At 45.2% G+C, this 12,276-nt stretch overlaps 1 protein-coding gene across 2 annotated transcripts in view; it reads left to right on the plus strand.

Moving 5' to 3' along the window:
- The window catches only part of FSTL4 (follistatin like 4), a 245,902-nt gene that overhangs the window by 66,987 nt on the left and 166,639 nt on the right, over positions 1 to 12,276 (plus strand). For both annotated transcript variants that reach the window (XM_075102934.1, XM_075102935.1), the window contains exon 4: positions 10,919 to 11,167. In XM_075102934.1, coding sequence (XP_074959035.1) covers positions 10,919 to 11,167 — 249 coding nt within the window. The remainder of the gene's footprint in view (positions 1 to 10,918; positions 11,168 to 12,276) is intronic.

The following is a 12,276-nucleotide window of genomic DNA, read 5'->3' on the forward strand; positions in this document are numbered from 1 at the left end:
ACAGGGAAGGGGGTTGTCCTCATGTTCAGGGGGAACTTCCCGTGTTCCAGCTTGTGCCCGTGGCCCCTTGGCCTGGCGTTGGGCACCACTGAAAAGAGTCTAGTCCCATCCTCCTGACACCCGCTCTTTAGATATTCATAGGCATTGATGAGATCCCCCCTCAGCCTTCTCTTCTCCAGGCTGAACAAGCCCAGGTCTCTCAACCTTTCCTCACAAGGGAGATGCTCCAGCCCCTGATCCCCTTGGCAGCTCTGCGCTGGCCTTGCTCCAGCAGTTCCCTGTCCTTCTTGAACTGGGGAGCCCAGAACTGGCCGCAGCCCTGCAGGTGTGGCCTCACTGGGGCAGAGCAGAGGGGGAGGAGAACCTCCCTCGCCCTGCTGGCCTCACTCCTTTCCATGCACCCCAGGACACCGCTGGCCCCCTTGGCCCCAAGGGCCCGGTGCTGGCTCAGGGTCACCTCGCTGCCCCCCAGCACCCCCAGGGCCTCTCAGCAGAGCCGCTCTCCAGCAGGTCCCCCCCAGCCTGTGCTGGTGCGGGGGGTTGTTCCTCCCCAGGGGCAGGACCCTGCACTTGTTCTTGTTGAAATCCATGAGGTTCCCCTGGGCCCAGCTCTCCAGCCTGGCCAGGTCTCGCTGGGTGGCAGCACGGCCTTCTGGTGTATCAGCTGCTCCTCCCAGCTTGGTGTCACCAGCGAACGGGCTGAGGGGACACTCTGTCCCATCATCCAGGTCATTGATGAATATGTTGAACAGGACTGGACCCAGCACAGACCCCTGGGGAACACCGCGAGTTACAGGCCTCCAACCAGACTCTGCTAGCGTTGATCACTGCTAGCTTGGAGGTTGTGTGGGTCAGGCTGGGTCTTTGCTCTTTGAAGTTCAAGTTTCTCTTTTGTTTTTGAGCAGCTGAAAAGAGTTGTTTCAGCTGTGGGTGAGCCAGACCTGGTGGGGGCAGGTTTGAGCAGTGCTTTGCTCCATTTGATGAGGCACCACTTTTTGTATTTAAAGAGGGGTTTGAATCATGTTATGGTCAGAAATGGTTGAGTCTTTTCCTGCAGTGGTTGTCTTTAAAAAAAAAAAAAAAGTATATGCAAGCACACACACATAGATGGAAGATTAAAAATGCTTCCATGAGATTGTTCCAGCAGCTTCCAAGAAGCTTGAGTTAGAAACTGGCCAAGTCATGGCTGGGGTATCTGGTGGGGTTTGCAGCTGGAGTCCCACATACTGTCCCAGCCCCGTCCCTTGTGCCAGCACAGCTGGTGATTGCAAAATGCTCACTGCTTTCTCTTTACTGTCCGACTGACCTTCTCTGGAGTCCCTCTGAACACTTCTCAGGAGGAAATGTTTTCCTAAGTGCAGGTATCATCATGGATGTGGATGAAATGCAGGATGTTCTGCAGAGTCCTGTGGGTGATCTGCAGGTCACCTGTGATGCTCTTGGAGACCACAGGGGGCTTGTAGACAACAGAACCCTTTCTGTTACTGGCCAATGACTCTTCAAACTGATATTCCTCAGAGCTTCACCTTTTCCTCTGTTATTTTTGATAGCGAAGCTGAACCAGCAACAGAGAGGTGGCTTTGGAGGAAGCATGAGGGCAGCAGCCAAGCTGCTGCTGATCGATCCATCGGTGCAGGCTCCTGCCGTGGCTTTTGTCTCCTTAGACCACTTGCATGCTGCAGTTTTCTCATAGACTGAAATTAAATGATTCATTAAGAATGAAAAGAGGGGCTGCAGGCAGATGAGCAAACAACTCACATGGAGTCAGTAAGAAGGTCCCTTCACCAGTTATTTCCCTTTCTAGAATGGCTCAAAACTGATTTATAAACACGTTGTCTTCTGAGTCCCAACGCAGATGTAATACATCCTCGTTCAGTAGTTGTGTGATTGTAATTCTCCCCGTAATGGACCTGTTTGGCTCCTGCCTCACACTTCTGTTATATGGTAACGTTCCTACGCTTGTAATCTATGAGGCTTTAAGGCATCTAGTCGGGAAAACATAAATGAAATGTCTTAGATAAAAAAAAAAAAAGTGAAAAGACACTGTGCAGCCTCAACAGTTTCCAGCGGAAGTTTATGCTGATTTAGATGTGATGCAGGAATGCCGCGAAGGCTGCTGCTGGGGCTGCCTCTTCAATCAAGTAAAGTAGCCATGAGTCAAACATGCATTACACTTCACCCAGAAGTAAAAAAACGCCCAAATACAAAACATCTACACTAATACAAACCCCATTACAACTAAATAGCTTTAATACTTTTTTTTTCCTCCTTTTCTCTCCATTGATTTCCAGCAAATGGCAACTTTTAGAGAAAAGTTAGTGCTCAGAAATTGACTCACAAAATGAATTCAGTCCCTGATCTTCACGCAGCTGCTGCCTCTGTTTGTATGGTAGCGAGTGGCAGAAGTGTGGGAAGTTGTACCTATATGCAACTATTGATGCATTCTCTCCGGAAACTTTTATCCTTGAAAATTAATCTAGTTGGGAGAAAGGGGCGGGGGAGGGACAGTAAAAGAGCTTGTAGGTATATCGTCTGAACAGACGAAACGGAGGTGGCCCTGGAGGTGGATTTGCAGGGTCCCTCTCGCATCCTTCTGAGGGTAAGAGCTTTCCTTTGGTAAAGGAAAGCGGCTGGTTTGAGAATTTTATTTCTGGCTGCTGGAGGAGGTGTGGTGGGTGCAGGGGCTCAGAGGTGGCTCTGCCAGGGATTCCCATCTTGAGTATTTGTCCCTTATTGTTCATGCAGTTACAGCCCTCTGATGGTGGGGCAGAATGAAGTCTGGTCCTCCAAGTCACAGAGTGTTTCCGAGTAACGCTAATAACCAGCTGGAATATGGAAGTTGCTGGAAGACCTGGTATTTAATCACCATCCATTTCAGTTGTACCCAGTGCCAGCCTCCGTCCTTTCCTAGCAGCGAGGGGAATAGGTGAAAGTCTGGTGTTTCTACCTCTTAAGTTTTTGGGTTGTGCTTTAACACGGCTTGAAAACTGCTTTTCAAGAACGCGACTTCATTTGTAAGGTTCAAACGTGCAACATGTACCTCTTAAAGGAAAGGAACCGCTAATGGAAGTGCTGACACAGGCATCGCTGTGGTGACGCTAACCGCGGTCTGTAATCAATCACGCTGAGACCTTGTGCAGTGGCACTCGGGCAATTTGGTGCAAGTCGGATGATTTTTTTATTTACTAAGAGCAAGAATTCAAGAATAATGTAATAAGGAAGCTGAATGGGTATTAATTATAAAAGCTTGTTATCTATCCCTCTTCCAACCAAAAATAAATAATCGGAATAACGTTCTTTTTTTTTTTTTTTTTTGAGACAAGCGCGATGATGAGCTGGCTTTCTGTTTCTGTTCTTTTTCCTCAATGAGCCTTATAAAGGGATGCACCGGATGCAAAGATAAATAGGAAACCAAAAACCTCTTTCTGACCAATCTGAAATTACATTTGGTTTGTACATATGGGGAAAACAGGCATACAATAAACAAATGCCATTATTTTCTGATAAATGGTCGTGCTGCAAAGTAATGAGTAAAAAAATACAGATTTCTGTGAAACTGTAGAATACCCCCCAGGTGGAAACCTGGCGTCTTTTGTTCTTGAACCATTGCTGATATTGCGAGATGTCCTGTGCTTTTACCTAGGCGCGGTAGGTGATGACCGTGCGTGTCCCCCTGCCTCTGCAGCCCAGCCCAGTGCGCTTGGTTTATGGATTTCGCCCTCCTCCAAGTAGAAAGGGTCAAAGCGAGGGTAAAATTCTTAAAGTTCTGGAATCAGGTGTTGAAAAATAGGTGGAAGTGAGAGACCGCTGCCTTGTGCCGAGGAGGTCTGGGGGTAGCGCTGCGTGGAGGGCTCTGGGTTCGCGGTGAGTTGTGGCTCCGGAAGGGGAAGGAGCCGGGGGAGGTGAGATGCAGGGCCGGCAGCCCTCGCATGGGGTGTCCGCAGGGAAAGGGCAGTGAGCAAAAGGTGATATGCGTGGACAGATTTAAAGGTTAATAATGCAGCTAACTGGGAAGATGTAGACTGTTCAGCTTGCCTCCAGCAACTCCACTGGTAATGTAACTGGAGGAATCGCCAGGGAAATGGGCAAGTTGTCTACGCTTACTTTGTTATTGGATTCTAACCTCCTCACAGTCTGCCACAGAGCTTCATTGAAGGAGCAGCAGAAAGATGCGTGACACCACCTTATTGATTTCTCATGTCTTTTATGGTAGCCCGTAGAGTGCTAGAGCTTGCTGTGCTGGTCAAAGGATAAAAGACCACTGAAAACAAGGAGAGGAGTAAGGCTGGTCCTGAGAGTAAGAGCGAAGGAATGGGGCAGGCGGAAGATTGATGAGCAAGATTAAAGGCAACAAGACTGATTTTGAGCAGTGACCTATGGGAATTTCATTGCCTGCCTTCAGAAGACTCTATTCTTCTGATATGGAGTTTTACCAAAGAAGCCGAAGTATTAATGTGATCTGTTTCCTCCAGATCTGATACTTGGAAAGGTTCTGCATTCTTCAGACTGCAATGCTGAGATAATTAAGTACACGATCAAGTAAAATACACACATGTGTGGGCACACATGCACACACACATGCACACACCCTGCTACCCATCTTCGATGCATTGCTCCCAATGCTGTAAATACAGGTGCCCAAGGAAACATTAAATTAAGCCCTTCTGCTCAATGCAGGCAATATACTGCTTATATGCTAATGCTGCGGTGTTTCCTGGCTGGTTGTGGGGACCTGCTAGACAGCTTGCAAGCACGGGGCGAGGTATGTGCCAACAGGAGCTGTGCAGCACAGCAGTCCGGCCGATTTGAGTCTACATCTGTACTTGCTGCACAGCGGTAATGTAATAAAATTGCTTTCAATACGCAGTACCTATCATAGATAACTTTGTCTAAACATTTAATAAAGAGCAATTTTATGAATCGCCCCTTTAGTAGCTCTTCCAAGAAGAGAACAATCAAGTCTGTGCATGGTAGAGTTTCATGGCAAGGATCTAAATATATATGGTCTCATATATCGGGTGGTATTTCTTTCTCAGTAATCTGCATATGCTTTACGTAGTTGGGATCTTCTGGTTTGTACGTGTCTGTTGCCTCTTTTTTTCCTGTTGGTACCCTCAAGCCATGATACCATCCAAAAATAATATTTAATTAAGCTTTAGATCTCATAACAGTTAAATGGATTTAAAATGGGACAAAAATTAGGCCAATTACCCTTGGAATAGCATAGTTACCTGAGATTTTCAAATGCCTTTTCATGGTATCACCTCTAATGGATTTCATAGTCCTGACAGATATAGAAAGTAACATTAATCCCCATTTTCAGATGTAAAAATTGATATAGGAAATTTTCCTGTGATTTCTTTGGAGTGCTTCCATGGTGTTATTTGCAGAATAACTGCACGTTGTTATTGGACTTTGCTTGAACAATTCCAATTTGTTTGTATTGATGTTAAACCACGGACACGGATTAAACGGCTCCCTTGGCGCCGATGTCATCGGTGTAACTATTTGTCACAATGTTCCTTTCCAGAGTAGATTTTCCTTTTGTGTTGATGCTTCTGTTTTGTTTTTTAAACTCTGCAAGAGTCCTCCTGGAATAATGTGGCCATCTGGGAAGGTTTGCTAGCTTTTGTTCCGAGGAGGCTTTCCACGTCATCCTGTCTTTTGTTTCATGTAGAGCATCTAAATTAGTCAAAGTGACTGATTTTTTTTGTTGTCCTTCCTTTCTGAGGCTGATGTGTCCCTCTCCATCCTGCTCAGAGATGTGCACACACACACACAGAGTTATCTCCTTGGACCTTGGAAGAGAATAGTTTGCATCTGTAGCAAAATGTATGCTTGAAGCACATCTCATTTTCTGTATTATTCTCCAGGATAAGTCACTGCTTTTGCTTGATAAAGATAAATAAATTATAGCACCAAAGGCTAGTAACGGAGATAATGAATGCGCTGTTGCCATGCCCCTATTCCAGGTGATTTACTGTGGCTTTTCTGCCTCTCCACTTTCATAACAGGCATGCAATGAAAAGCCGAGAAACACATAGAGTAGATTATTATGAAATTCCTGCTTTGTTTCCTTTCTTATTTTATTGTGTCAGTAACAACATCTGTAGCACGCGCATTTGTTAACTGAACAGAAGCCAGGTGCAGTAGTCATGTGTCTGAACTTTTGTTACTTCCAACCATGAGTTACTCAAGATATTCACATATTGAATATTCAAGATAGTCACATATTGAGTATGTGCTGGGAAAGGAGGGTTTAAGGCACCGTGCTGCAGCATCTGACTTCGAATCACCAGCAAAAGTGAAGTTGTGGTAAGCCCAGCGTATGGGAAGTGTCTAGGTGGTCTTATACGGGTAAACATCTGCGTATGCGAAGAGATGTATGGAAATATGTGCTTGAACACATACACTTATGTGTGTATGTATTGCCTGTAAATATATCTCTGTGTACTGGCAGTGCATATCTTTCAGCAGTAAATAGTGGTTACAGGTGTGACGTTTTAGACCACAGAAAATTATTTAATGTAGGAAAGGAAAAATGTCGGGAAACTGATGTCAAGATGCTGGAGGAACAGCTTATGGCCTGTTACCTCGCCGGTTTGCCTAATGGAAGTAACAAACGAAGTTTAGAGACAATATTTTTATCGTGTTATAGAGGGTTTGATTTTATTTTGATTTTGTTACAGCGTTGGCGAGGTGCAGCGTTGCCTTTGAAGGATTTGGGGTGGAAGCTTCCTATTTTGGTTATACCAGTCTCTGGTGCCCCATCATTAAAGCTTCCAGTTTTGCCTCCGGTCCTGATGTAACGTCTAAACTTCTTCCTTCAGCACTAAAACTGGATGTCCAGCTGCCTGCAGGAGCTCGCTGTTACCTGAGGGCAAACTGTCTTTTTACATGTAAATGTAGTAATTTACATTTCTGCAGTGTATAAGCAACTTTTCATGAGAAGTGATATGCTAGAGCTGTTCGGTGTTTGGTTTTGCTGTATGTGTGATGGGTTTGTCTGTTTGGTCTTAATTGGAGCCAGCGCTTGTCATGAACCCAACCTTCCCTTGAGCTCTTTTTGCTGAAGTAAGGAAATAGGGTTGTATTTGGGAGTAAAAAAATTGTCTGTGAGCCTTAGTCTGATCTGTAACATATTTAGTGGCGTGTAAAAGGTAGAGGAGGTCTGTGTCTTTATGAATTAATGAGCAGCCAGAGGGTGCATATTCTCCAAAGTGGCAATAACATCTTCATTTTCTTAGTAAAGTCTTGCTTTGAGATGAAAGCAGCTGGCTAAACAGCCTTACGACATTCCTGAACTCCATTTTCTTTTTCTACTGCCTGCACCAAGCTTTTGTTGGTTTTCCACTGGAATCCCAAATTTCTCAGTCGTAGGCAGAAACCAACTGGAGAAGTCAAATGTTTTCATGGGTGTATGCGAATGGGCTTCCTCTCGCTGTCCTGCTGGCGTTAATACGGTATAACAACTCAGTCTCTAGCCATGTTGGGTAAACTTAATTAGTGTCAAAAAGTGGCTTGTTTTGCAAGATCATAAATTTTTAACTTAAGTGAATGACTTTGACTAATAAATTAAATAAATGATGCCTTCTCCTGTGCAGCACGGTGGGGCTCGTAAATACTGTGAGCAGTTCGTTGGGAGTTTCACTTGATTACCTTTCCCAGTCTGATTTTAATAATCCTCGTAAGAGTGGGGAATTCCGTCACTTTTAATAACGTGACAAAAAAATAACGGTGGCAGGCACGTCTCATGCTGCCGAGCCGCGCACCGCTGTCCTTCCAGCTCGCGCGCTGCCCGTAGGATCAACTCGAGCAGGTGCCTCGATGCGATCGAGGGAAGTCCCTTTCTGCGGTGCTGCTCTGGATTAATTGGTTACCTGGATAAAGACAATAGTGCTTTTATAGTCAAATACCTTCTTTCTGCTCGATTTCCACTGGCTCCCTTCTGGTTTGCATCCTGTTACTGTCCTTCCTGGGCAGAGGGTCCTCTGTATGGCTGAGTGCGCTTGTGGGGAGCTTCAGTTCTTCTAAGGATTATGCAAATAGTAATTGGATTAAAGAGCTGCTATCAACATTATCAGATTCTGGCAAAGATATCCCATGTTACCACTCTGCTTGCAGACACAGGTTTCAGAGGACTTGGACTAGTAGAAGCGCGTCAGGATTCCCGAGTACACGAATCTTTCCTTGCTGGCTGTTTGCGGGGTATCCTGCCTACCCCCTTGCCTGATATAGGTGTGTTTAAAAAGGAGTTCTCGTCTGGGAAATAGAATGAGCCAAACTGTGAACAAAATGAATGAGGCATAAATGCAGAGAGGCTTTCTGCAGTTTCTCCATAGTAACCGGCGTGGACGTAGAAAAGCCGAAGTATTTTGTCTTTCTTTTTCTTTTATAAGCCAGTGTTTAACCAAATCTTTGTATCATTAAACTTAAAACTCGTGTTGCAAAAGGAAATAGTGTTTGTCTTGAGTAATGCTAAGTTTATAGTGAAGATCAAAATACCAACAATAATTGAGGCTCCAAGAGGGTTTTTTTTGCTGCCCATGCCTGCAGTAGCTGTCGGGGCAGGGGGCAGCTGTGGCCTGCCCAGGTGTGACCTGATGCATTAAATCAGAGCAGCCCACTGCGAATGAGGAGGCAGGAATACCCTTCAGCGAGGTGCATGGCGCAGCCCTCGGCTGCTGCTTGCTCTGAGAGGTAATTTTTAGTGATCAAGAAAGCACAGGAAGGGCTTTGCTGTAGTTGTATCTGAATTGCATTTATATAGACAATAATAACTCCTGAATCTTGATATATTTTAAAAAATATATTTAGCATCAACAGCAGTCTTCAAAACATGTCTTCTGAGGCACATTGCGATAGATAAGCCAAGTGCTGGTACAGGTGCAGGTCCTGCCACTGGGAGGAGGAGGAGGATGCTTGACAAGGGCTTCCTCGAGCCCTGATCCTTTGTGCTGCTCTGATCTACAGCAGACACTGTAAATGCAGATGGCCTTGGCAGTGAGGTCTCCCAGAGGCCACAAAATTTGCATTCCTGAGGACATTTTGCAGAAACTCTGGAATAATTAGTAAAGTAAATAAAGAACGTTCAGCTACTCCTTCCAGGGACTGTACTTTCTGCACTGCTCAGAGATGCTTTGACCTTCTAGTTTATTACAAGTCAGGAAAAGTCAATATTTCGTAGCTTGCCAAGTTGGAGGAATTTTAATGAGTTATTGAGTCAAATAGTTAATCCTCCAATAACAGATTTTTTTTTCACCTTTCTGATTTACAGTGATAAAAACGAAGGCTTAAGAGGGACCAAGAATAGGGTTTTGTAGAAACTTTTGCTTCTCTTTGTGCACACGCTTTAACCCCTTGATCACTAGTAGCTGAAATATAGCTTCAATACTGGGGCATTTCATATTGGCATAAAATGCTGGGCAGGCAGGGCTATATCGAATTTAGCAAGGAATTTAGCATGATAAAAAGGGATCAATAGATTGAGGTAGCTCGTGCTGATGCTCCTCACATCTCCATTACATGTGATGGCGGGGGGGGTCTTTGGGTGAGACCTGGCGCGCTCTCCAAGGCTGAACAGTTCTGCTCCTTGAAAAATCTTTGAAGGGCAGAGCCTTGGGTGCGTTTTGGAGGATGTTGTGATGCTGCAGTCACGTCAGGGTTCATCCTGCTGGAGCACATCTGGAGCGGTGCTTCCACTTGAGCTTCCTCTGAAAGCGAGTGCGCACCGAAACCTCCGCGAGCCGGACCTACGTGTAGTAAATGTAGATCACTGGGATTTGCCTCAAAACTGCCTTGCCGGTCCAGACCGAGGCACTGGTGCGGGTGCAGCCGGAGGCAGCTGCTGCTGGAAGGCTGCGCAGGGCTGGCAGCGGGCTGCGCGCTACGAAATGTTTGTCTGCTTTAATTACGCCTTTTGCAGCATCCCTTTGTGATTCTCAACTTTGTGTGCTCCAATTAGGATAGAATGATCTAATTTCCTGAAACTCTCTTCACTGAGTATAACGCTAATTATTGCTCTGAGTATCAGCTTGTTTGGAAGCACCCTGTCCTGTATGAATTATAATAATGTTCTGTTGTAAGCCTTTAAGCGAGGAAACTTCATAAGCAGAAAACGTTATAGCACAAGGGCAACTTCCTTAGCCTTTTAATAGTATCAAACAGCAGATAGTACCGTGATGTCAGAACATTATATCCGATGAATTCTTAAAAGCAGTAGAAAGCTATTTCTCATTATATGTCATTATTCAGAGGGTAGGGGTAGATGCTGATGGTCACTTTTACAGCGAGGCGCATCTTCCCGTAATATTCCCGTGACTTCAGTGATAAGTCTTTTTGGGGGGGTTATTTTTTCAAAAGCTCTCAGTAACAATCTGAGTTTTCATTGAAACCCATGTGAATTTTAGCCTTGGGTATTTTCTGCTTCTGGCTCACAGGGTGGCGCTTAGACTTGAGTGCGGACACCGGTACAGAACTGAAGTGCTGTCCCTTAGGGCGCTGTGTCACCTGAAGTGAGGCTCCTCGTGGGTGCTGTGGCTGGAAGAGCATAGGTTTTCAGAAGCTCTTTCTGAATGTAACTCGTGGCCAATGTTTGGTCACTGAAACGATCTCTCGGGATTTTGTTCTAGGGCATCATTTCACAGAGGGCTAAAAGAACAAATGGCACCGTGTCCATCGCTTTTTGGTAAAGCTCTTTCAGCAGACGCTTAATGTTGTGACGAGCGAGAGCTGGAAGTCGAGAGCACAGATGTGAGGACGTGCTCCAAACTGCAGTCGTGCTGCTGTTCAAAGGGGGGGTGCTTGTTCCCTCGGAAGCCTCGCAGCTCCTGCTCCTGTAATTGTTGTGCTGCTACATCAGATGAGCATGGTCTGTCAGGCAAATATCGCTCACGCTGACGTTTTCTGCTCTTCCCAGTGCTTTACGGGCAGGACGGCCTGCATGCATCGTGTGAGAAGAAGTACTGCGGCCGGGGCAGCAAGTGCGTCGTGAACAAGGACACCAACCAGCCCGAGTGCAGATGCGTAGAAGATTGCAAGTCCAGCTACATGCCTGTGTGTGGATCTGATGGCAAATTTTATGAAAATCACTGTCAGCTGCATCGAGCCTCCTGTCTGCAGAGGAAGAAAATCTACATTATCCACAGCAAGGACTGTTTCTTCAAAGGTAGGGCATCATTAAAAATAAATACTTCTGTAGAACTTTTTCATCGCTCATCTAACCGTAGTCTTGATAAGTGGCCAAATGGTATGTCTTATTTCTAAGAGATAAATTTTTCAAGGATGATTTATTCTAGGACACTGTAGAACATAACACAGTGTTTTATGCAGCTCTTAATCCCCTGAGTGTCATCATCACCCAAAATGTAATCAAACTGGGAACTGGTAAATAATTAACATCACTGTATGCGTTGTGTGCACTCTAGTTGTGCTGCTCAGCACTTACAACTTCCAGTGTAATAATTTTTTACAAACAAGCTCATTTGGTAATGCTTCGAACAGGACAAACGTTAAAAAGTAAATGGTATTACAAAGAGTCTGTTGTAAAAATGAGAAACAAAAACCTACTTAAGCAAATGACACGGGCAAAGGAAAGGAGCTGTTTAGATGAAGTAAGAGGAGTGGGAAGTGTACTGCTAGAACAGATTTAAATAATTTTCAGACCACTTCTGGTTACTGGTAGGACGCATACCTCCTCAGCTGTTATCCTGGTTCAATAGCAAATTTCATTATTGTTGCACCAAATCACCAAAGGGATGGAGTCCTGTGTCTTTTCCATTACTATTCCGTATGCCATGTACCATCCTGTCACAAATCGAGTGAGGCTGCAGTAGTGGGAGCGTGTGATAAAATGCCAGGGAGTGGAGAAGTCGTAAATTACTTTACTTCTAATGAGAGGCCTCACAAAGGCCTCCCTAGGGTGTGTCTTGAAAACTCATTGTCTGATGTGACTCCCTATAGCTACAGAAAGATTTGAGTGGGTTCTTGCAGATATATCCGGTGACATTTACACGATCAAATAGGAAAATAATTCCTTTATCTTCAGCTCACTGGGCACTTGAGCCCCTGAGGAGCTTGGCTGTACACAGAGCTATCCATGACAGGTTCTCATTTACTGACGCACGCAAATGCGTGATGCTAGAAAAGCCTATTTAAGAAACAGGAGCCCATTCGAAGAGTCTTACTAATATATCTTCATGGTACCCTTTGGAGACAGAAAAGCATTACCGTTCTTGTGCCTCAGAGGAGGCCTGGAGGCTGAGACCATCCCAAAAC

This window comes from Phalacrocorax aristotelis, chromosome 8 (genome assembly GCF_949628215.1).
Source record: "Phalacrocorax aristotelis chromosome 8, bGulAri2.1, whole genome shotgun sequence".
NCBI lineage: Eukaryota > Metazoa > Chordata > Aves > Suliformes > Phalacrocoracidae > Phalacrocorax > Phalacrocorax aristotelis.